We start from the raw sequence: 25,502 nt of genomic DNA on the forward strand, positions 1-25,502 counted from the left end.
TTTGTCTTTTTGAGACAGGGTCTCGCTATGCAGTTCAGGCTGGGCCTGAGCTCACTTTGTAGCCCAGGCTGGCCTTGAACTAGCAACAATCCTCCTGCCTCAGCTTCCTGAGTGCTGGGATTACAGGCGTGCACCACCACGCCCGGCCCCCACTGGCTTTTTGATGTAATTTTGTGTTTATGGTTGAGCTCAGACTGCACATGTAATTTGTTCTGATGCTTTTAATCTGTGTTATGTCATAAGCATTTCTCATGTTATTGTAAACTCTTCATAAAACACCCTTTTAACGACTGGTGCAGCCTTTTACAGGTGAATCAGGTAGGACTGTAAAAGTGAGAACTTGTCTCATAAGCACCTTCATTTTCCCTAGGAGGAACATAGGAGTGCAGAGTGAGACAAAAGAGCCCCGAGGTTAGGAGTCCTGGTTCTACTGCCCACCAGCTCTGAGACCTTGGGGGCATCACTTTAAATTTCCAATCTTCATTAAAAAAAAAAAACAAAAAAAAAAAAAAACAGACTGGGCTGGGGATTTAGCTCAGCGGCAAAAGCACCTGCCTGGCAAGCGCAAGGTCGTGAGTTTGGTTCCCGGTAAAAAAAAAAAAAAAAAAAAAAAAAAAAAAAAAAAAACAGACTAAGAATCAGACCAATAAAATAGCTGCCTCTCCTAGTTAATGTGAGGTCAGACAAGACGATGTATGCTAAATAACTGATGTATGCTAAAAGCATTTTCTACATATACACATTAAAGGGAGGATTTGCTCAGGGTGATGCTTTTTTTTTTTTTTTTCCCCACCGATTCTTTTCAGAATGCAGAAGTGGGCTCCAATCTGATCAAAGTGGCATCTACAACAGCAACTGCCCGGAAGGAGAGGGACGACCGGGTCTACTGCCAGCCTGAATTGCTGTCTGAAGGTGCGATCCATCTCTCTCGCTGCATCTGGGCAGGGAGATTTTAATAGCGGCTCCAGGGGCATCTTTATAAAATACCCCCCTCCACTGCAAGACAAGGGACACAGAGGAAAGGCTCTTGGGACCCCCCCCCAAGGAAAAGCATTTGGGGACCTTTCTCTTTCAGATAGTTTCTAATACCTCTGTTCCTTGGACCAGAGGACTTTCACAGGTGCCATCTGCAAAGGGCTGGGACTTACTGTGCAGGCTCACGAAATGAGCGTTAGAGACCCAGAAGACACTGGCTGCAGAGAGATAGAGCTAGGTGTGCACAACCCCGCCCCCCAGGGCAGGAGCCACGCCCGAGGGGGCGAGGCTTCTCAACCTGCGCCAGAGTTCTTGGTGGGGGCTGTCCTGCTGCCACCACAGCGTTCCTAGCAGCATCCTCAGCTTCCGCCCACTCGAAGCCACAAGTGTCCCCACCCTGAAAGGGAACAGGCAAGCAAGACAGCCGGTGGAGCTGGGCTCTGGATTTAAATCCACATTCTGGGCGGGGCTGGGTGTGTAGCTCAGGGGTAGAGCCCTTGCCCAGCACGCATGAGGCCCTGAGTTTGATCCCTAAACAGCTGAAAACAAGCACCTTTCCCATCACATTTTGGCCTGCAGATCCCTTGAGTTCAAGGCCAGTATAGTGAGACCCCATTGAAAAGAAACCCACCAGGCATGGTGGTGCAGCCCTGTAATCCCAGTACTCTAGGAAGCTGAGGCAGGATTGCAAATTCGAGTCCAGAGTAGGCAATTTAGCAATTTAGTGAGACACTATTTTAAAATAAAAATTGGGCTAGGGATGTAGTTCAGTGCAAAGGGCTTAATTCAACCCTCAGTACCACAGAAGGAAGGAAGGAAGGCAGGAAGGCAAAGAAAGAAAGAAAAAAGAGAAAGAAAGAAAAAGAAAACAAAGAACAGAACCATGGGCCCTCTCCGGGGAGGTCCCTGTGCAGCCCATGCCCCTGCACCCCTTAGTGTTGAGCGCGGTTCTGAGGACTCTCTTGGACCACCTTGAACATGTTATTAAAATCCTTTGTGGACTCTCTTTGATTTCTATCTTGGGTAATTAAAGATGCTTATGTACTGAGAACCCCAGGTCTCTTCTGCCTCGCTCCCGAACCTGGTAGAGCCAGGGTCATGATCAAGCCTTTGCCCGCCTTGGCTGTGAGCTGGGATCTGGATCAGGGTCAGGATCTTGCCTGGGAACCGTTCCTGTGGGAAGGACGCCAGCCTGGCGTGAAGGGAGATGCTCCAGCCTTAGCTACGACACGGTGTCATCTCGATTCCCTCCAGGGCTGGAGCTCCCGCGGATCAATTACGCTCACAACGGGAAGCCGTACAGATACATCTTCGCTGCTGGGGTTCAGTGGAGTCCAATCCCAACAAAGGTAGCGGGTGCCCAAGTGACGGGGTAATCGTACCCATCCACAAAGCTGAATCTGCAGGTCTTGAGACTGGGTGACCTGGATCAGAAAGCAGGAGGGCAGAGGGACGTCATCTCAGGATAAGGCTGTGGGAATGCTGGACCCTCCAGGAGTGGGAGCAGCACCTAAGGGACTGGGGCACAGGGGGTGAGGTCATGGGTGGAGTTTAGGTGTTGACTTTTTTATTCCATCCATATTACTGAGCACCTATTATGTGCCACGGTGTGGAATGTGGAAGTCAGTGCGGATGTGGAAGTCAGCGTGGGACCCCAGTTCCTGTCTTTTTTTTTTTTTTTTTTTTGGTTTTTCTCCGGTACCGGGAACCGAACTCATGACCTTGCGCTTGCCAGGCAGGCACTTTTGCCGCTGAGCTAAATCCCCAGCCCCCCCAGTTCCTGTCTTTAAGGAACTTGCTCACCCTCTAGAGTGGAGGGGTGTAGCTGGAACTTGCAGGATTTTTGTTTTTTAAGCTGCTCTCTACCAATACTTACTACGCCCCAGTACTACAAAATGCTACACAGAAATCACTTTTCCTTGGGCACTTGATTCTTCAATCATTTAGTATTTTAAAAAATTGCAAACAGTGCAGAAATGTATGAAGCCAAAAATTAAGGTTCCCAGAAACACACACACATGCTCGCACACACACCCTGAGCCACTCCCCACTAATCCCGCACTTTAAATGGGATAGGCCTTCGGGAGTTGAGGAGAGGCCCAGGACTTTCACTCGTCTGTCTGTCTGTTTTGTAGTCCTGGGGATTGAACCCGGGACCTTCCAGTGAGCTGCGTCCCCAGCCCTTCTTTATTTTGAGACACAGTCTCCCTAAGTTGCCCAAACTGGGCTCAAAATTGTGATCCTCCTGCCTCAGCCTTCTAGAATACGGGGATTAGAGGCCTTGGTCACCATGCTCAGCTGAATTTCTACTTTGAAAACAACAAAGAAAATTGAGCTGGGGATATAGCTTAGCAACACAGCACCTACCTGGCAGGTGCAAGGTCCTGAGTACAATTCCTGATACCAAAAAACAAAACAAAACAAAACAAAAACCAACAAAGAAGATTGTGTTATAACTATTGGCATTTAACACATTAGGCTTTTTTTTTTTTTTCAACATATACGATCTCAGTGTAGTGTTAAACACCAAACAAATTCAGGATTTTTCTGAGACTTCATGGTATAATATCAGCTGCAGGATAGCCATAGCTGCAGAGGGCTGAGGAGGGAAGCTCAAAAGGGTCAAAAGTCTGGATCTGAGGATGAAACCTCCCATCTGTGGGGCCTTCAGGCCTTCCTGTTCCCAGGAAGCTATAACACATGATTCCCTCATTTCCCCTCTTTGGACATACAGATACTAAAGTACGACATTCTCACCAAGTCATCCTTAAAATGGGGAGAAGAGAACTGCTGGCCGGCAGAGCCCCTGTTTGTGCCCGCACCGGATGCCAAGGATGAGGACGACGGTAAGACCCCAAGGAGGCCAGTCTGCTTTCCACCCCTAGAGTAGAGGCATCATTTGGGGACATCCAGCCCCACCCAGACGCACAGCTGGAGGAGGTCTTCTTTGAAGCCTGGGTCTGGCTGATGACCACTTTTGCTTCTGACACCAGTCACAAGTTCACGGCCCCCGGACCCCGCCAGGTTGCGTGATTACTAGGAGGGTGCTTGGACCTCACAGAAAGCTGTTAGCCTTAGGGTTAGGGTTCGTTGCAGTGAAAGGTTACGGGGTCCAGAGGAGACTGGCTGTCCTCTTCCGGGGGAGCCGTAGACAGCGTGACCACGTGACAGGGATGGGGGGCCCTGGCTCCCAAGGGGCACCAAGCCACGGGATCTCCCAGAGCCTCGGTGTGCAGGCTGTTACTGAGGCTCAGCAGTGTGGGCCTGACCCACCCCCATGCGGCCTTTGGTCTTCCGCCCCTCAGGGTTGGGCTGGTGCCATGTGACCGGCAGCCCCACCATAGACCACGTTGTGAGGATAAAATCCTCTGCCACGCCCGGGGTCCCCAGGCATACAAGGACGTTCCAGGAGGGCTTAGAGGGAACCCCCCAGGGACAAAGCCAGGCCTCTTTTTGGGCAAGGTTAAATGCTTTATTGCACAACACTCATGTCCCTTCCACAGAGTGACGCTAAATTCTCCATGATGTGGAATGTTGGCTTTAATTTCACCATGGTGGCTGGATCCAGACGTCCAAGTGACTTCTGTGGAGCCACTGGAAATTGTGTATCTGTGGCCCAGCACCCTTTCCTAGGTTCCACGTGGCTAAATGCCCTTTGTCACCTGACTCTGCCTTTGCCCTGGGGATGCTAAGGAGGGTGAGAAGAATCGCGTGTGGGGATGCACCCGCCTGAGCGGTGACAGGGCTGCACACATCTGCAGGCGAGGCCGGGCTGCCTGCCTGCCTCAGGGAGAGGCTTCCCACCTGGCCTTGTCTTCCCGACGCATGTGGCCTGGCACACTGAGGTGGGGACCCTGCCACTGTGACCTCCACAGTGAGGGGTGCTTGGCACAGACTCTTGCTGAAGCTGCTCCCCCATTCGGCTGGGCACGCGCTTCCCCTGCATTCAGCGGGCAGGGAGTGCTGTTGCCGTTATTTTATGAGGGGAGCACTCCGAGAGGGAGACAGCGCTCAAGGCCACACACGCTGTGTGTGCAAGAGGTGCCCAGCCACCCTGCAGCGGCTAAGAAAGGTGTCCGTCCAGCGGGGGATGTTTCAGGCTGAGCTTTTACCAGGTGTCTCTCTCTTTAGGGTTGGGGGTGCACTTGGTAGAGCCTGCCATGTGAGAGGTCCCGGGTTCCAGGCGTGAAAGAGAAAAGTGAAGTGTTTCTTTTTTTCCCCCTAAAGGAGTTATCTTGTCAGCCATTGTCTCTACTGACCCCCAAAAGCTGCCTTTCCTGCTGATTCTGGATGCCAAGAGCTTCACCGAACTGGCTCGTGCCTCTGTTGCGGTGGAGATGCACCTGGACCTCCATGGCTTGTTCATCCCCGAGTCGGACTGGGCTGCAAGGAAGCGGGCCGCTTCTGAGGCACAGCAGGACCCGGCCTCAGACTGCCAGGGGCCCCACCGACCTGAAGGAGCTGGCGGGCTTGGGCTCCCCTGGCAGGCCGCTCAGGACTAAGCTTGCCACTGGTGGAGGGTCCCAAACTTCATTCTCATGTGTCCTCTTTGTGGGTGCCGTGTGGGAGCATGGAGACAGAGATCGCTAGCATCTCTTCTTCCGTTTCATTTTAGCCAGAGAGCTGGGCGTGATGGTGTACACCCGTAACCTCAGCACTCAGCTGGCTGAGCCCGGAAGATTGCTCCAAGTTTGAAGCCAGCCTGAGATGTCTAGTGAGCTCAAGTCCAGCCTGAACTGCATAGCAGTTCACCCTGTCTCAAAAAACCAAAACACTAACACAAAACACCATAAAGGGCTTATTTGCAAGCCAAATATTTATTGTTTAGTTCTAACACTTCTAAGAAAGCCTTTTTCCTTTATTATGAAGACCTTGGTCATGAATCAGAAATTGTATTCAATCACATATCATCGTTCTTGGAATAGGCTGCACAAATATGCTGGAGAAAAGACAGATACCTATTGATCGTTGCTCCTCCCTCCTCCTCTCCTCCTCTCCTCCTCTGCCTCCCTCCTTTCTTTCGGACCCGCTCCTGGGTGTGGAGTTCCAGCTTTCTCAGCCGTGCCCTGTTAGTGAGCCATGTGGCCAGGAAGGCTTGCTGCTTTGTGATCATTCCACGCAAGACGTGGTGTAATATAAAAGAATAAAAAGTTTAAAGTCTGTTCAGACCTTATTTTATTTTTACATGGCTTCACCCTCTGAAGTTCTTCTAAGGCAATAAAACAGCGTTGCAGACCTTGATGACTCCCAGTCAGCGAGATCACTGGGACTGATGGGTGCAGGGCTCCAGGGCGGTGACGCTAGGCGTCAACCACAGCAGCCGTGTGGCGGAGGGCCAGCCCCGGACTGAGCTCTCGGCCAGGGCTGCAGGAAGAGTTCTTGCTAGTTTCTAAAGTCCACAGCAGCAAGCCATGTCTGTGCTGAGGGGAAAGGAGATTCTCCAAACTGTATGCACCACCAGGACAGACTGGGCACCGGGGCAGAATGGAAGGAGACGGAGGGTCGCCCACAAGGTGGCTACGGGGATGGCGGAAGTTGGCAGCAAGCCAGCTGGGCTTCTATCCGGTCACCAGGAGGCCATGGCATCTGCGTGTCGCCTTTCTGGTCTACTCTAATGGATCATGATGTAAACAGCTAAAGGCAGCCTGGGTAAGTCCCAGTGCCCACCTTGTGAGGTGTGGAGAGTGAGGCTTCACCCCTGTTCTGCACCTGCCACTCCCCCAAGTCTGAATCCCATCTGGTCACCGATGGAAACTCAGTAGTGGGTCTCCAGGATGGGAGAAATCTCTGGCGGTGGTGCATCCAGGGTGTCCTTGGCTTTTGCCCTCAACCACCATGAAACCATGCTGAGCTTCCATTCCAATGTAGGATCCACTGGGCCAGAGAGTTGTTTGTTTTTCAATTGAAATTCTCTCTGAGATAATGGTACAGGTACGTGCAGGTCAAAGAAATTGTATAGGAAGATCCCAAGGCAACTCTACCCAGTTTCCCCAGTGGTAACATTGTGCAAAACTATATAGAGTCCAGTATCACAACCGGGATCTTGACAGTGACGCCACCCCCTAGGCTGGTTCAGATTCCCCAGTTTTACTTGTGCTCTTTTGTATGTGCATGTGTTGAAATCTTGGCAATTTTCTCACCTGTGTAAAATAGGTAGCTTCCTGTATTCACCATCACAGTAAGATCCATCAACAACACCGTAAGCTCCGTCAGCCCAAGGATCCCTCAAGTTGCTTTCTAATCATTACACTCACCTTTCTCTAACTCCCTGACCCATTCTCACCATCATTTGCAAAACCTTGTCATTTTAGAAACGTTGCTTAAGTGCAATTACAGTACCCTTCTGGGGTGGGCTTTCCCCACACAGCGGTGTTCCTTGGAGATTCATCCAGTTGGTGTGTTCATCCACCTTGCTGTGCATTTGGGATGTGTTGTCACTACTTTGTCCTCGGCACTGATAACATTTCCTTGTGTAACTTATCTACTCAGTACTCAGTAAATATCGCTGAAGGAATGAGCTCCCCAGGCACACAGCTTCAACTCTACAACGCACCAGCAAGAGACAGAAGTTTCACTGAAGACCTGAAAGACGGGGAAGATAGTCCACAGGGAACTCGATGACAACACCACGTTCCCCTCTCAGGTTCCTCTCTCCTGCTGTGTCTGATCTCCGCACTCTGTCTTCTCTCGCTGGTCCCCGAGACCCTTCCATCATCCTCAGCATTCCCATCTCTCCCTCAGTTTGTGTCCCATTCCACAAGAACACACAGCATGGAAGGGGCAGGGTGCAGGAACCTTCCTCGGGATCTCCTGTGGGAATCTCAGAACCTCCAGCCTCACCATCAGATGGACTGAGGGGAAGTATCAGCTCTGGCGGCCTCCGGGAAGCATGAGCAAAGTCTGCATTTTGGTGGCAGGAATGGAGAAGGGCCGACAAACATGGCGGTCACTCACCTACTTATTCTTCTATTTTAAACACGTGAAAGAAGGTGGAATGCAGAAAGGCCTCCCCACCCCCATTCTGCTCAGTGCTGATTGCCAAACAGTACCCAGACCTAATCACGAAAAAGGGTGCAGCTCTGTGGGGAGGAAAACTATGCCTGTGGTTTGTTTACCTTATTGGAGATGACAGCTGGCGTACCAGGCGGACAAGGAAGGCTGGCACACCAAATCTTGTTTTCTCAGTTTCAAAAACATCCAAGGTTGCCATCTGGATAGTCCATTTGTCTGGATCTCCGATTCCATTGTGTTTCATACCTGCACAGCCTGGGGAGTCGGCCCAAACCTTCCCACGAGTTAGGAGGCACGCTCCTTTCCTGAAGGAACCATAGGACCCTCCGCGGTGTCCTCAGAGCTTTCATCGTTACGCTTCATGTGGGTGTCAAGGAGAGCGGAAAGTCTGGCAGGAAAAATCACTCTGGCTTTGTTTATTACTCTGATGAGGTCACACATTTCCCAAGTGCTCTACGACTAGGTAGCAGGTGTCCTTTGGCCCTTAGGTGTCTGCGGACCTTCTAAATTTTTCCGCTGAAGGCGTCTCCAGTATGATTTCAACTCATGAGCAACCTAAATGCATGGGAGCTATGTCTGCAGCACTTTTTCCTATTTATTTCCTCCGGGCCAAGCTTCTGTTGGCATAGAGTTAATACCCTTACAAAAAGCCGCTGGTCCAGGCGAAGCGAAAGCACCGTCGCTCACTTCTTAATGGCGGTCCGGATGATTTGTAAACGGTCAGAAGTCACGGCTGTGGCAAATTAGGACTTGGAAGCTGAAATGTCATCCTCATCATCATCCTCATCATGCCACAGTGATGAGACAAGTGGTCTTAACACTTCTCTCCTTCAAAACTTCTTTTGGAAGTTGCGACTCTGAGGCCACGTGCAGAATCATACGGGACCACATCAAGAAACATCCTTCAAGGTCAACGCCAGCCAAGAGGCCCAGGGTACTTTCTTGTACCCACAAGCAAGGTACACACTGGCGGGGGATGAGCAAGGCTTCCTGCTTCCTGGCTGTGAGGAGCAGCTTCCTGGACGGGTGGGATGTCAGGAGCTGCCGAGCGGCCGGGCAGAGCACCTGCAAGAGGCTGCTGACTGCAGGTGGAGCGTGCAGCTTGGACGAGGACTGGAGGCGGATGTGGGTGACTGAACAAGGCAGGTAAACAGTGACTTTCCCAAGAAAAGCCGTGAAGAGAGTGGGGAGGCATAGTTAAAGAAAGATATGAGAAAGACACCCATTGTGTCATTCTGGTGTTGTTTTCCGGAAGCTTTTTCCGTGTACCGTCCACTTATTAGTGATCAGTTTACAATCTACCCACCAGTTTATAACCTGCTCTTTCTTTTTCACCTAATGTATGATGCAAGCATCTTCCCAGGTCATTAAATTCTTTTCATGGGTGAATATTGCTCCCTCCCTGGGGCATGGCGTACTGTTGGACATTTAAGCTGCACCCAGTCTTTGACTAGTATAATAGTGCCTGATGAGTCACTTTGTGTGTGGAATTCTAGCATCCATCACCACCCCGTATACAAGTGGGTTTTTTTGTTTGTTTGGCTAGATGTACATCTTGACATTTCTGAGCTAAAGAGCAGAAAAACAAACTTGGAGGTATTTTAAAATTTGTTTTTAAATTTGATTTTTAAAATGAGCACATACTTGTCATGCGTAGTGATCATTTTCACCATAGAGAATTTGTATCTGTACATAATAGATCTTCATTTTTCCTTGTTTCTCCTTCCCCTCCCCTCCCTTATACCCTTCTTCCCCTCCCCATTTATGAAAGCTTTGTTTCCATTTGGGGCTATTTTCTTGAAAGACTACAGGTTTTGGCTTGAGACACAGACGGAACCTGAGGAGACTTTCTTGGATGCTGGAGGCTGACACTGTCAGTGGCTGTGAGGCTGAGGAAACGCCTTTGTCAGGAAACAGGAAGCAGTGGGTGCGCAGTAATATAACTTCCCTCTCCGCATCCTCCCTCTTCCCTTCCCCTCAGCTTCCCCTCCCTGCGGCACAATTCTCCTGGAAGGGGGCGCTGGGACTCGAGCATCCCTGCTGCCTAGAGGGACACCTGGGAGGGCCCTAGGGAGGGGTGGCAGCAGGTGGCCTGGCCAAATGGCCAGCCCAGGTGCCTAGGCCTGGAGTCAAGGGAGAGGGTGGCAAAGCTGGAAAACTGACTGTGGGTACGAAGTAGGCTGCAGCAAAAGACAGAGCTTTGGCACATCCCAAACGTAAAAAACAGAAGTGGCATTAGCTAAAGAGAAGTCGTGGTTTTTGTTTTCAAGTAATAAGTTTTTCAAAATCTAATTTATCTATAAATATGTACCCATTGAAGTTGTATAACTCAGTGGTTTCAGCATATTGAGAGTAGTGTAACTATTACCACCGTGTAATTTTGTGTATGTGCATGTTCTCATGTCACTCATTTTTTTGTTTTGTTTTGTTTTTTTCTCCGGTACCGGGAATCGAACTCACAACCTTGCACTTGCCAGGGAGGCGCTGTGCTGCTGAGCTAAATCCCCAGTGTCCCACCGTGTAGTTTTGGAACATTGACATCCAAAAGAATCCCTACACCTGTTGATATCATCCCCCATTCCATGCACTCCTTGCCCCTGTTCCCAGGAAAACCACAAGTCTACTCTCTAGCTCCACAGATTTGCCTGTGCTGGACATTTTATATAAAGGTAGGATCAGATATGCAGAGGTTTTTGTGACTGGCTTGCTCACAGGATGTTTCCACGACTCATCTGTTGCATGAGTCACGACTTCATTCCTTTTTACGGCTGAATAATATTCATTGGGTGAATGTACCGTGTTTTGCTTATCCACTTGTCTACTGGAAACATTTGAATTGCTTCCTGGTTTTGGCTGTTATGAATAATGTTGTTGTGAACATTCACGTCCAAGTTTTTTATGTGGACATATGTTTTCATTCCTCTTGAGTATATACCCAGGAGTGAAGTTGCTGGGACATGTGCTAACTTTGTTTAACATTGTACGGAACAGCCAAATTCAGCCAAGTTGTTTTACAAAGTGGCTATTCCATTGGACACTCACAACAGCAACATATGAGAGTTTTGATGTGACCTGGTCCTCCTTAAAACCTGTTAGTGCCTGGCATTTTTAGTCCAGCCATCCTGCTGGGTAAAAAGTGGTAGCTTAGTCTGGTTATGGTTTTACTTTCCCTAGAGGATTAGCAATGTTGAACATACTTCTGTGTGCTTCTCAGCCAGTTGTATACCTTCTTTGGAGGAATATCAACTCAGATCCTTCACTGTTTTTTTAAACTAGGGTATTTGGCTTTATTGTTGAGTTACAATAGTTCTTAATATATTGTAAACCCCTCATCAATATATGATTTTAAGTTTTGTCCCATTCTATAGGTAGTCTTTTGCCTTTCTCATTGGTGCCCTCTGAAGTACAAACATAGGTTTTTTTCAATTTAGATGAAAAGCAGTTCATCTGAGTTTTCTTTTATAATATGTGTTCTTGATGTTGGTTTTCTTTTTTGGTACCAGGAATCGAACTCACAACCTTGCACTTGCCAAGCAGGTGCTGTGCCCATGAGCTACATCCCCAGCCCCTTGACGTTGGATCTAAGAAACCATCAATTAACCCATGGTCATGAAGAATCACTCCTGGGCTCAGAGATAAAACATTTGGTTATAGCGCAGGAAGACCTGGGTTCAACCCACAGCACTGGGAAAATAAAACAGGAAGAAGAATTATTCCTGTGTTTTCCTCTCAGAATGTTAGTTTGGCACTTAGCTTTCGGTCTATGGCCCATGTTGAGATCATCGCTGTATGCAGTGTGAGGTAGCATACGGACACCCATTCCTCCCAGCATAAAAACCACCTTTGGGGCTGACAAATCTCCCATGTAGGAAAACAGTGGCTCTTCTTCCCCTCTCCCATTCCCTAGAAGACGCCTCCTTCATCCAGCAAGAAGTAGTTGTAAGGCAGCTTTCTGCTGGACCCAGCAAGGATTTGGTTCAAAACCAGGAGGCCAACACACCTGCCTCAGTCAGAGGGGGTTCCCAGGGATCTTCCTTCAGTGGAGGTTTAAACAACTTCCTGTCTTCATCGCAGAGTCCTGGTGACATTCAGGTATGCCCCGCATATATCTATGCTTAATTCAGTTGTGTGTTCTGGTGGGATCACCCAGTATCTTCCTCCCTCCTCCCCTGTATTTTTTTCTATTTTATTTTTGTGTGTGTGATATTGAGGGTTAAACCTAAGGCCTTCATCCTGAGCTATATCCCCATTTCCTTTTTCATTTTTTTAAAATTTTGAGACAGTCTGGTTAAATCACTAAGTTGCCTAGGCTGGTTTTGAATTTGTAATCCTCCTGTCTCAGCCTCCCAGAGTACTGGGACTATGGGTGTGTGTCACCATGCCTGGCTACCCCGTATTCTGGGAGTGGTGATGGTGTCTGGCATTCCTGTAGATTCTACCTCATTCCAGAAGGTGGGAAGCTAGTGGGGAGCCTTGGGACTGGTGAAAGACACGGGCTGCTGGCTGAAGGTTGCCTTAGCGTCCCAGGTTTGTCATCGGTCTGTCATTTGGTTTGAGAAAACAAGAGGGAGGCCCAGGCTAGTTCAGGGCTCTTTCCCTCGCCATTGGAATTCACGTGGGAGGGACGGTGACGTCCACAGTGTAAGTGTCAGTGTTTGTATATCCTCTCAGGTAGGAGCAGGGACCGAGCTTCCTCCTGATAACAACAATAATAATAACAGCTTATGCGATTGACAAGTCACACCGCCAAACACCATACACTTAGTACGAAGGAGCGTTTCCTGTCGCTGCCCTGACAAATTATCTTAACTTGGTGAAGCCTTGAAACAAGACAAAGTGATTCTCCCCTCCTCCCCATTCTGGAGGTCACAGATCCAAAAGGAGTCTTTCAAGGGTGAAACCCAGGGCGTCTGCCGGGCTACTTCTCTCTGGAGGCTCTGGGGAGGAGCGATTTCCTTGGCTTTTTCAGCTTTCCTTCCTTGGCTTATGTCCCGGATCAGTCACGCTCTGTCCCCTATTATCCATCATCACGTCCCTTTCTTCCCTCCCAGGGTCAAATCTCACTTTGCCTCCCTCCAAGGATACGTGGGATTCCCGAGGGTTCACAGGACGATCCAGGACAGCTGCCACCTCCGGGTCCTTCACTCGATCCCATGGGCAAAGCCCCTTTCGCAGTATCAGGTCCCATCCATGAGAAGCTGAGTATTTTGGGGCTCATGTTCAGATGACCCCAAGCAGCTAGCCCTCAAGGCCCTCACTGAGTGCTTGCTGAGTGGCTGAGTGGATGCTGTCTGTTGAGGGCTGTGATGGCAGCCTCTTGACCTCCTGTTCAACGCGGTCTGTCTTTCAGATCTTGCTCAAGTCTTCCCTTCAGTGAGGATTCCCTGACCCTGATTTAACACTACAACTCGCTCCTCCATCACACACACTCCCACTTCTCTCCTACTCCCCCACCCCTTGCTGTTTGCTTTCTAATACACCATACAACTTCTCACATTTATTACTGTCTGTCTGTATTCTCCACTAGGATGTGAGTTCTATGGGGCAAGGATTTTTCTCCACTTTAGTCTCAGATACTCCCCAGGAATGTGGGCCAGTGTCTGACACACAGTAGGTGCTTCATATGTGTGTCAAGTGTATATGAACTGAATGGCCTTATCGAGGGTCTCAGCTTGGAGTCTCTGTACCTGCCATCCATGGCCAACCCTTTCCTTTCCTTTCTTTTTTTCTTCTTTGTTTTCTTTTTCTCCGTGCTGTAGCTTAATCCCAGGGCCTCATGCATGTTAGGCAAGCACTCTGCCACCGAGCAGGGCCCCAGTCATGCCATGGTCATCCTTGGCTTTCATGGCAATGACAGCTTTGCCTGCTGTGAAGCCAATCAATGCTAGGTAAACACGGACTACCCAGCTCGCCGGCCTCCACCCCATGCCATTAACGCACCGGCAGTGCTCATCTCTGCAACGCAGATAACCTCAATTCTCATCTCCACCAAGACTTGCGAAAGTCTCAGAGGGAAAGGGATGGTCTGGCTTTGAATACTTATTAAGAACTAAGTTCTTAAAATTAAAATGATTGCAGAGCTGGGAATATAAGCCCCCCCAGCTGAAGTGGCTGGGTTTGCTACGTTGGGCTACAGTGTCCCCATGAATGTGCCTGGAGGTTGTGAGTGTGTGATTTCTGTGGTTGTTTTTGCTCAGGATGTCCGCTCCGCAGGGATTTGGGCATCTGAGGAGGTCTGGGGGAGGGGCTGCAGAGTTCCCAGGGACGTCCTGAGATCACATGTGAATTCCCGCCTGCGTGCGTGTTCTCCAGGACAGCAGAATCCACAGCAACCACAGCATCAGGGTCTCAAGTGGAAACAAGAGGTGCTTCCACACTGGCCCAGCACTGAGGACTGTGCTTCTGTGACTGATGACCTACAGCTGAAGTTAATGGGCAGGGCCCTGAAAGCTGTGCCCCTTCTCCCTTCCTTATCCTGAGCCACTGTGTAAAAGATGCTGAACCAGGCATGGGTTCAAATCTCAGGTTGACCAATGTTGACTTTTGCCAGGCCCTGTGCATTGCTTAAGGCTTCTCATGACTGACATAGGGATAGCTATGGTTTTTGTAAGATAAGAAAGTGTTTCAAGGGTACAAAAGGGCACAAAGTTATAAAGTATTAATGACAAAGGGAACATATGCCTTTTACTGTATAGTGACAGAATGTCCCGTTCCTCACTCCACCCATCTGTCCATCAATCCATCCACCCAGCATCTACCTACCCATCCACCCATCATCTATCCATCCATCATCCACCCATCATCTGTCCATCCACCCATCATCTATCCATCCATCCATGATCCATCTATCCATCCATCATCCACCCATCATCTGTCCATCCACCCATCATCTATCCATCCATCACCCATCCATCCATCCATCCACCCATCATCCATCCAACCACCCATCACCTCTCCATTCATCCATCCACAGTGTATAAACCTTCATTTCCTTACTGTATAAGCACTACCGTGTGTGGCAAACACTTTATATAAAACATTAGTCCTTCAAAAATGGTGGAAAACTGAGGTCCAGAGAGCTCAAGCCACATGATCCAAGTCACAGAGGCAGCAAGTGGGGGAGAGAGCTTGAGCTGAAAATCCAATTCTGTCTCATGCCAACAGCAATGTTTGCCAGTAGTATCCACCAAAACATCCCAGTGGCGGAGAAGAGGGGAGCTGCCAGGAGGCAGTGAGGAAAATCTGTGCAATGCATACACGTATTGAGTGTCTTCCATATCGTGTCATGCTTGTTTTAATACCAAAGAATCTCCCACCAGGCTTTAAGTACTGGGGATTCTTTGAAAAGGGGCGGACCCTCACATAGCTTTCTGCCACTCTCTCTACCCCACACCCTGCTCATCTAAATCAGTGGTCTGTTGTTTATGTGTGCATCTTGCCTCCTGGGTTGGCATAGAAGCTCCTGAAGATATGCTTGGAATCTGCTTCCTTCTCTCTCCCTCCCAAAGCCCAGCCCAGTGCCCAGCATGAAACGAATACACAGATAAAGAAGTTGATGTTGATTTGTTGAATTCCTGCCTATCCAAGCCATGTGCCACAACAAATTCAGACGAGGACCTGTGGCCTCTGCTCCCTAGACACCTAGCCGTGGCACTGGAAGGGCCAAGCTCCCAGAATCTGCTGAGAGGACCTTCCCGGGACTTCTGGTAGACCACTGTCAAGGGTAGTACTGGGAGCAAGTGCCACAAGAAACAGTAGGTCCTTTGTTTAAAAACTTCATTAAATAGGGCAAATTTTTTGAAAAGTGACAACCTGTTCCTCTGGAGCGGCAGCATTGTGTCAGTTACAGCTCACGCCTTGGAACAGACAAGTACAAATTATCCATGTTGAAAGCACTGTTTCCCAAGAGGGAAAAGCTGAAAACAATCTCCTGCCCAGATGCTATCTGCGGCACAGGTCTCCGCCTCTGATTGATTGTGGGCTTCAAGGGTTACATTTGGGACTCTGGCAGCCCAGATAAACCCATGCTCCTTCCTGACACACGTAGGTAGGTTCTGGGTCTCTCAGATTCAATTCCACTCATCAAGTATTCACCAAGCTCCCTGTGGAAGTGCCAGGGATGCACAGAGAGGCGCCGAAGCATGATAACGGCTTGGAACTTTGCAAAGGAGCCAGGACTTCAGCTGCTCCCGCATTGGCTGAGGACATTGGCAAGGGACAGCACTTCCCTCTCTGAGCCTGAGTCATTTAGACCGGAAGATGGAGAGCCTAATCTTGATCCCATATGCAGCTCTAAGGACTTGTGGTACTAGAAAAATAGTAGGAAAATTAAGGAAATGATCTCCAACCCGATGTGTATAGATAAACGTCCTTACTATGATGGGCATGTCTGTTTTCAAAATCTAACATGTACTGGACGCTTGCCATTTGCCACACACTGTGCTAAGCAACGGTGCCTGGATAATCCCATTTGTCCTGCACAAACCTGTGTGTGGCAGGGACGTTATTCTGGTGGTGGGGGGAGGCTGGGCAGTTTACATAATACGTCCAGCCCAGGTCAGAGAGCTGGAAAGTGACAGAAGCAGGATTTGAACCTGGCACCTGGTCTCCAGGCAGATCTTGAGGCACAGACAGAAAGGAGCTGTGTGGGAGGGGCTCTTCAGGGGTGCACTGCAGAGATGAACAGGTGTTTAGGCACTGAAGCCACGGGAGAAGGAGCCCAGGCTGTAGGGCAAAGCAAACCCATGAAGCCAGCGGGGAGGGGCAGCCCACTGTGTGGGGGGGTCTTGGAGGGCAGGGTGCAGGGTTCAGCATGCAAGACAGCAAGGTCTAGACGGTGAGGGCATCAGGCAATGGGATGCCTCAAAGTCAGGCACAGGGACTTGGATTTTTAGCTGAAGAGATGGGGACCAATGGCAGACATTAAAGACAGGATCACTGATATGTAGGAATGGAACACACCTGCCGTGTGCAAAGGGGAGGGTCCCCTGGGCAGTACATGTGAACAAGCCTGCCACGCTATCGCTTCCAACCAAATGACTACTTCTCAGATATCCCTTCTTCCCCCAGAAGCCAGTCAGCCCCTGCGATTCAGTGTTGACTCTAATTGCTTGTGGTATCCCACAAGGGCCTGGCATAGCGAGGTGCTTACACCTTTTGTTAAATGAAAAAAGTGAGGGAATGGCACATCCAAGTCTCCAGGGCTCTGAAGAACTGAATTTGAGCTGGATTTAAGGAAAATGTACACTTCTGAGGTGGATCACAAGCCTAAGCGGGAAGGGCAAAACAAAACAGCTTCCAGAGGAAAGCACAGAGAATGTCAGGAGCAGAAAAACTTCATCAGAATACAAAAGCCCCAGTCACAAAAGAGATCGATAATTTGAACTTCACTAAAATTAAGAAAGCCTGTTCATCAAAGGTATCACTTACAGAGTAAAAATTAGGCAAGCCACAAACTGGAAGTAGAAATTTGTCTTTATTATATACAATAAAGAGCTCCTAAGATGAATGTTAAAATCCAATTTAAAAATAAGGAGGTGTGCCGGGCAGGATGGCACATGCCTATAGTGCTAGCTACTGGGGAGGCTGAGGCAGGAGGGCAGCAAGTTCAAAGGAATTTAGTGAAACCCTGTTACACATGGTGGAACACATCTGTAATCTCACCACTTAGGAAGGAGGCTGAGGCAGGAGGCTGCTGCAAGTTTGAGGCCAGCCTGGGCTAGAGTCAGTTTAAGGCTAGTCTGAACCACATAGGGAAACCCTGCCTCAAATAAGTAAACAGATACATAAAAATAAAAAGGGCCAGGGACCTAGCTCAGTGGTAGAGCACTTGTCTAGCATGCAGGAGGCCCTGGATTCCATCCACAGTATCAAGAAGAGGAGGAAGAAAAATCTGAATTTTCATCTAACAACAAAAATTACCAGGTGCTAAAAGTATATAAAAAGTTTATTATTTATGAGAGAAATATAAATAAAACAACAGTGAGCTGCCACTACACATCCATCAGAATGGCGTAATTAAACCTGACACTGATCATTACGAGAGGATAGAGAAAAACTGGGACGCTCCCACATCCCTGGGGGGAGCATGACTTGGTGCTACCACCACAGAAAACTTTCTGGCAGTGTCTCCTCCGGCTGAACATGTGCCGCCCTACGAACAGGCAATGGAACTCTCGGGCACAACCCCAAGGGAAAAGCGCATCTATCCAACCAAAGTCCATGACAGCTTTATTAAACAGCCCAAACTGGCAACACTGCAAATGTCCATCAGTAGGGAAATGGATAAACGCATCGTGGCGTGTTCACACAATGAAATAACTACTGCTCCAAGCAACAAAACTCAAGAATTTCAAAGACATACTGAGTGAAATAAGCCAAGCAGAGAAGTTGGAGAAACCAATCAACAGTGACAGAAGTCGGGACAGGGGTTTCCCCTGGGAGCTATGGGAGGGAGCTGAGGGGTGACTGGAAGTGTCCTCCGCCTTAACCCGGCCAGCGACTTCACATGTGCCCGAGTGCGGGAAGTCATCAGGCTGCACGCGTGGCACCGGGGCACTGTGTGTTAGACCACAAGAGGTACGTTTTCAAATATGATAAATGAGGCTGGGGATTTAGCTCAGTGGGACAGTGCTTGCCTGGCTAAGCACAGGTCGTGAGTTCAATTCCCAGTAGTGGAAAAAAAAAAAAAAATCAACCACAAGTATGATAAATGTACTAAAATATCAGTTCCAAAATTAGCCCATAAAGAAGTCTGATATATTTCAGCAAATTGACAAATGGATTATTTTAGTGTCTTCAAAGGTTTTCTCACACCTTATTACGTTTGCATTATGTAACGAATATGTCCACAGTGGGGAGCTGGTCCACATACACATTGCCTCTTAATCCTTTTTACTTCCCTTCCCACCTCCTGCCTCCATCCCTTGTTCCCCTTCCCATCGCAGAAGGTCTCCCTCCGTTAGAAACAGATGGATTTACATAGGGCAAAAATGCGTGAAGCCTGAAATAAAACGGGCAGAACGTGGTGCTTAAAGACTGGGAGAAGACGATGAAGTGTCAGATGGAGCGAAAAACGGATGAGCTCCACCCGATTCCCAGTGTTACTGTCAGGGAGACCAAGGAGGGAGCTGCGGCCTAGACCTGGAGAAAGTGTAGCTGGTAGGGCCTGGGATGTCGGATGGAGGGAATATTTAGTCACCCAGGTTGGGCAAGGGTCTCAGTCCAAACAAGGCCAAAGATGGTGGAGATAATAACTCAGTATTTATTGAGCAGCTGCTATGTATCAGAGGGTTGTCAGCAGTTCACCAGAACCATCTCCTCTTATCCTCACAACTGCTGCATGAGGAGCTGCCGTTTATCCCAGCTGCACAGAGGGAGAAATGGAAGAAGACGCTGTGACGGACCTATACTCTCCAAGCTGGGAGGACAGCCAGAGGGCAGGCAGTAAGGAAACTCAATACACTAAGGCTTCAAGTGATTCCACAGACAGTTAAACAGTCTAAGGTCCAGGACAAGTTTCTTACACGATCTAAATGCTGCCAAACACAGAACGTTGGTGAGAGTTCTTGGGGAAGTGGGAAATCTGAGTGCCTTTTACGTGTTGTTCATAAGGAAATAAGTAACATACAGTATCCAAACTAAATTTATATGGCAAGAGGTGCAAAGTGGTGAACGCTGACCAGGACAAACAAAGGCTCTGGCACTGGACCTAGTCTGAAAGAGGTTATTGGGGCAACCTATGGTCAGAGCTGCTAAAATGTAACTTGCCAAAGTTTGGAAGCTTCATTTCAGGCCCTTTCAGCGGCTCTTCTGATAATTCATCCTTCTCCACGGTGGCAGTGTCAGGTTAGGCAACAAGAAACAAAAAAAGTCCAGGAAACCATTCATTCAAAAAGTAAACATTTATTGAGCACATAGTATATCTCAGGTGTATTTCAGTCTGCAATATGATAAAGCTTGCCAGGCCTTATGAAAACATGTACTATGACCAGAAGACACACACAATATACAAATGAACAAATTTAATTGTAGGTAGTGATTAAATGTAATGAAGAAAGATGAAGCAGGCTAAGGGCAGGCATATGCAGGAGGGTGAGTGAAAGCCTTTCAGGGGAGCTGACTTTAGAACTGTAATTAAAGAAGAACAAGAGCAAGCGATGGAAATATGAGGAAAAAGACTGGCAAGTTGAGAAGCTGGCAAGTGCAAAGGTCCTAGGGTGGGACTGTGCTAGGCATAGTCAAGGAAGAGCACAAAGGAAACAAGGCCGATTGCACAGGGCTTTGTAACCATGGTAGGGGTGTTAATTTTCCTAGGTTTGATGGAAAATCACTGCAAGCTTCTGAGGGAAAGTGGCTTAATTTGGGGCAAGAGGAAAGGTCAGAGGGTTGAAGGCGGCCACATCAAGTGGTGCTGATGGGGGATGGGAGGAGGCTGGGCTCAGAAAGGTCTGCCTGCGAGCTGCAGGCTTTGCTGATGAACTGGATGAGGGGCCTGAGAGACAGAGGTCAAGAACAACCCCAAGTTTCTTCCAGAGCAAATGAATGGCCCTGGGACTTATCTGGGGGAGGGCTGTATTTAAAGGATAAATGCAGCAGTTTATTTCCTGACACATGAAGTTTCAGGTGTCTGTTAAGATATCCATTGGAGGTGCATGCAGACTGTTGGAAAAACCAGCCTGGAGTTCAGGCAGAAATTATGGAAAACATGCGAGGCCATTCCTTATGGACAGAAAAATCTCCATTCTACCAGCACGCGTTCACTCGGCTGGTATTTACTGAGCACCTATGCTGTGCGTCAGGCACCGGGCTGGGTTCTGGGGTGGGGAGCACGGCACGGGTTTGGACAGAGACTTCATTATCATTTGCTTTGTTTCCTGGTTTCTGAGACACTTCTCTGGGTACTGTGAAATATATAGAATCAACTCTCAAACGTTATAAATACTGCGATGTTCTCTGACTCAGCAATCTGGAAGAGCTTAGATTTTTCGGAAAGAGCTAAGTATAGACTTGGACAAATGTCAGATTTACTCAACAAAACATCGGAAGACGACCTGAAGATGCATCAGGAGAGAATGCCTCCGCCAAATTGATGTTTACGGAGAGCCAAGCGGTGTAACGGAAAAGCATAGGGGGCTGGAAGGCAGAAGTTCCGCACTTCAGCCTGTGCCTCGGGATCAGGCACAGGCCTGACCTTGGCCGGGACCTCTGCGCATCTGTGCTTTGCTGCGCTCCTCAAGACTGCGCCGCTGGATCCCATGTCTTCCAAAGTGTTTTCAACTGCTGTTTTTTTTTCCTCTTTGCATTACAGTATTTACGCTTCTGGACTCTAAACATTATGAAGAAATGAAAGCCCAAACTCACAAGGGGATCCTTCTGGTGGGCTTATTTTTCAAAGCTAAAAAAAAAGTTTTTTAAAAAATGATTTTTAGGGCTGGGGATTTAGCTCAGCGGCAAAAGCGCCTGCCTGGCAAGCGCAACGTCGTGAGTTCGGTTCCCGGTACCGGAGAAAAACAAAAACAAAAACAAAAAAAAAAAAAAAAAGATTTTTATGCATTTGGAAAGTGCTTGGGGTTTTTTTTTCTCTTTTTTTTTTGCCGATTGTAAAAATGATACATGATCCATATCAATGGGGAAAAGTGCAGAGAAAGAAGCCTCTATGGAAGATTACAAGAGAACTACGCTCGCTTTCACGTCACCTATGGGCATGTGCTGGATGAATGATTACTGTTAGTATCTTGCTAGCATCATTTTTAGTCCTCAGACCAAAAAATGAGAAGAAGTAGCAGAAGCAGAAGTGGAAGAAGAAAAGAAAGAAGAAAGGCGGAGGAGGGGAAGTGAGCGGGAGAGTAGGAGAACAGAAATCCTCCTTCTGGGGCTTGTTCAGTCTGTAAAGCAGAAGAGTTCAGTGAAGTCAGCAGAAACTGAAACTGCCAGGGCAATATCATATGGGATCTCTTAGATGACATGTTTCACAACAACAGCTGCTGATATCTACGCAGTGTATTGGGAAACCACCTCATATGCCCCATTCTGGTGGTCATAAGTAATAAGGGCGGCTCACTTTGAGCAACACCGAGAGAGGCTGCAAACAGTCCAAGGCTCTAGCAGGAGCGGCTCCCGCAGCAGTGGGAGGGCGAGTGCCAACTCCTTCCTCCCACACTTGGGCCCTCCCCTCCCCCCAGCACCGGGAGGAGCTTTTCTGGGGCAAATGAACTCAACACTTTTTATTGGCAATCTGGTGTCCTCCGGAGGGCCAACACCCAACTAGGTAAACTAAGGTTTTCTGATTGCTTCTGAGAATGAACTGAAGCCAGGTCCTGCCTACAGACCCAGGTTACCACCCCCAAAATGGAATGAATCGCTAATGTGGAATAACTGGAACATTCAACATGTAGATCTGAACTGTCAGAACCTCCTGGGAAATTGTGAGACAGGCACTACTGGGTCCTTATGCCATGCAGCACTCAGCCGGAGTTGAGGGGCACATGTTCTCCGGTTCTTGGTAACCCGTGTCTGGAGCCCATCACACCACCACCTGCTTTTCATTTATCTGACTTGCTAGCTCTAACTATGTAAGGCATGGGGTGAGAGCGCTAAGCGCCAAGAACTGCGCAAATCCCCGGGGACACACGTCAGGTGCAACACAGCCCGCGCCTTGGAAGAGTTCACAATCCAGTAGGGGAAGAGAGGTATGAACTACTACACTGCAGTGTGTGGGCATGGCAAGGGCAGCACAGAAAGCACGAACGTGGCTGAGTAGAGGAAATGGACATGGCTGACCCACTGTGCCCTGCCAGAAGGACATGTTAGAGCTGGGTTTTGAAGGACGACTAAGGGTTCACCAGGCAGGTGGAGTGGTGAGGAATACCGGGAGCAGTATTAGAAGTGTATGTGAGGTCTTCTTCTGGTGATTAGCTCCCTTCTGCACAAATGAGCCTGTCCAGCCAGTAAATACCTTTCTCCCGACTGACACTGTCTATGAGTCTCTGCCTATGTCATCCCGTTCCTCTCTGCATCAAAACAATGGAGAAGTTCACCTCCACAGGCAAGAGCCTGCCTCATTACTCACCTGCAGTTGCCTCAACGAAGGCTGCCCTCCCATTTTGGGGTAATTGGTTACCTAACTGTGATTCTGTTATTGAAGTGCTTTGTTTTCTTTTGGAAGCTCTGGCATTTGAAGAATAGACCAGCATTCTACACAATTAATCAGTAAGTATCCGATCAAATACCTACCCTGTGTAGCGAACTGTCCCAGTCATCCACCACTGGGACCCCAGCAACCAATAGTCCAAGTGAGAAAAAAGAAATAAATTAAGAAAATACAATTCAGAAAACATTAAGTGCCTAATATTCATAAGTTTGTTTTTTAAAAAAAAAACTCCATCCATCCAGTACGATGTGCTAAGCACTGTGTCTGACACCTGGAAATCATGCCAGATACAATGCACATACAAGTTAGCAGGCAATGCAGACAATAAACTCATTACACTAAGTTTCCTGCCAGAGCAAAAGTACAGTAACTACTTAAAGACAGGAAAGCTGACTACGCCCAGGGACACTGGGTGTGTATAGGAAGGTAAGCTTGCACTGCTTTTTTGTTTTTCACTTTTTATTTGTTTATTTATTTTTTAATTTTTTTTTTTTTCCAGTGCCAGGGATCGAACTCACGACCTTGTGCTTGCCGGGCTGGTGCTGTGCCGCTGAGCTAAATCCCCAGCCCCAAGTTTTTCACTTTTTATGAAAGCATTTTTTCAATATACACAAAAACATAAAGTACAACGTATCTCCACCCGATTACCTGGCTTCAACATTTGGTAAGTCATGGTTACCTCTGATTCTTCCCTACTCTCACTTGCTTTCCCCATCCCTTTTCAAGTAAGTCCTAGACATTTTTATCATTCAATCTATACACTGAGCAGTGTTAAGAAGGAACTGGAATGTGTGGCTCTTTCATTAGTAACTTCCTTCCCCCAGCCTAGTCTTCTGCCCTGAAAGCACTTAACGCTGGTTCCCACAGGACTCCTAACCCTGAACAAAACTTTGCGGGAACCTTTCGAGTTGGCTAATTAAGGCTGAGCTGATCCAGTGAAAAGCTGCATCCTGCAGTTCGTTTGGAAGGCTGACCAGTCTTCTGGTCCTCATAAAACAGCTCATTCCTTGGTGGCTTACTAAGTTCCTAAAGTTTGCACAAAATGGTAGCTACCTTCTACAGTCCTCTGTGCTTTTAGAACCTCGGGAGAAACTTCACAAGTGTAACGTTCGCCCTATAGGCTGAGCCCGCTCAGAGGTGTTGCCTGTCACAGCCCGGATCTTCAAAGGGTTGAGAGGCCGGTCCTATCTGAACATCTGGCCTTTCTAGCTCCCACCCCGTGCGCACCTCCTATCCCTGTCCATCCAGGCGGCTGGTCATCCGAGAGCATCAGGACTCCCTCTCACAATTGTAAAGTGCTGCACTACTGTCCACCTCCCTCAGCACCCTTTCATCCAGGCCCCTAATATTCCTTTCTCTCAAGCACTACAATATCCAGGTATCTAACTGCCTTTAGCACCCCACCCGAGTCCCTTCTCCCGCGGCGGCTTGGTGAACCCTTCCTTGGCTCCTGAAGCCCCCGGGAGCGAGACCCTCCTAACCACAGCCCAGGGGGCGCCAAGTTCAAGGCGTCCCGCGTGTTTCTCCAGCGCCACCAGCACGCTCTGTGCAGGGTCTGCTCTCCCCGGCCTCTGTGCTCTCACCCGGGGAAGCTGCACCCACAGATCCCCTGCTCACAGATCTCACAAGCGTCCACGCCATCAAGAAGTCCTCGTCCTCCTTTCGGAGATGGAAACGGGATGGGCACCTCACCCAAGGCCAAACTATCAGTAAGTGGAACAGCAAAGAACCGGATTCAAACTCGCGGCTCCGGAGGCGGCGAGCCGAACAGCGGAGTCCCAGCCTAGAGCACACCCTTCTCGGTTGCCGTGGTCAAGGGCAGGGCCGCCGCTCCGCGCCCCAACAGGCAGCCCCGGGGGAAGAAGGCTTCTGATTGGTCGCCTCCAGGGTCGAAAGGGCGGGGCGCGGGGGCGTCGCGGGGAGATGACGCAACGCCACGACTCCTTAAAGACACCAGCGCCGCGCGCCGCGGATGGCGCAAGCGCGTTCCGGGGGCTCCGACTTCGTTTCTGAGCGTTGCGAGCCGGGCCGGGAGGGCGGGCGCGCGCGTGCCGAGTGTGTGGAGAGCGCGCGCGCCGGGGACGCGGGCGGTTCGAGGGGACGCGGACCCGGCCGCCTCCCGAGCCCGACCGGCTGCGGAGGAGCGGGCGCCGCGATGGCCGAGGGCAGCGCCGTGTCCGACCCTCAGCACGCCGCGCGCCTGCTGCGAGCGCTCAGCTCTTTCCGCGAGGAGTCCCGCTTCTGCGACGCGCACCTGGTCCTCGACGGGGAGGAGATCCCGGTGCAGAAGAACATCCTGGCGGCGGCCAGCCCGTACATCAGGTGAGAGGGGCCGCGGCCGGGCGAGTCCGTCCCGGAGCCCCGG

The 25,502-nt window shown here is 49.2% G+C and overlaps 2 protein-coding genes across 2 annotated transcripts in view; both read left to right on the forward strand.

Annotated features, from left to right (window-relative positions):
- Bco1 (beta-carotene oxygenase 1) overlaps positions 1-6,137 on the forward strand; it is a 32,602-nt gene extending 26,465 nt beyond the window's left edge. The window contains exons 8-11 of the mRNA XM_005409358.2: positions 807-912; positions 2,230-2,324; positions 3,710-3,821; positions 5,203-6,137. Of these exons, the coding sequence (XP_005409415.1) occupies positions 807-912; positions 2,230-2,324; positions 3,710-3,821; positions 5,203-5,477 (588 nt within the window). The 3' untranslated portion in view covers positions 5,478-6,137. The remainder of the gene's footprint in view (positions 1-806; positions 913-2,229; positions 2,325-3,709; positions 3,822-5,202) is intronic.
- Positions 6,138-23,692: 17,555 nt separating this feature from the next.
- The window catches only part of Gan (gigaxonin), a 61,174-nt gene continuing 59,364 nt past the window's right edge, over positions 23,693-25,502 (forward strand). The window contains exon 1 of the mRNA XM_005409359.2: positions 23,693-25,459. Coding sequence (XP_005409416.1) covers positions 25,110-25,459 — 350 coding nt within the window. The 5' untranslated portion in view covers positions 23,693-25,109. The remainder of the gene's footprint in view (positions 25,460-25,502) is intronic.

The sequence above is a fragment of the Chinchilla lanigera genome, unplaced genomic scaffold (genome assembly GCF_000276665.1).
Source record: "Chinchilla lanigera isolate Chin_1 unplaced genomic scaffold, ChiLan1.0 scaffold00121, whole genome shotgun sequence".
Classification (NCBI taxonomy): domain Eukaryota; kingdom Metazoa; phylum Chordata; class Mammalia; order Rodentia; family Chinchillidae; genus Chinchilla; species Chinchilla lanigera.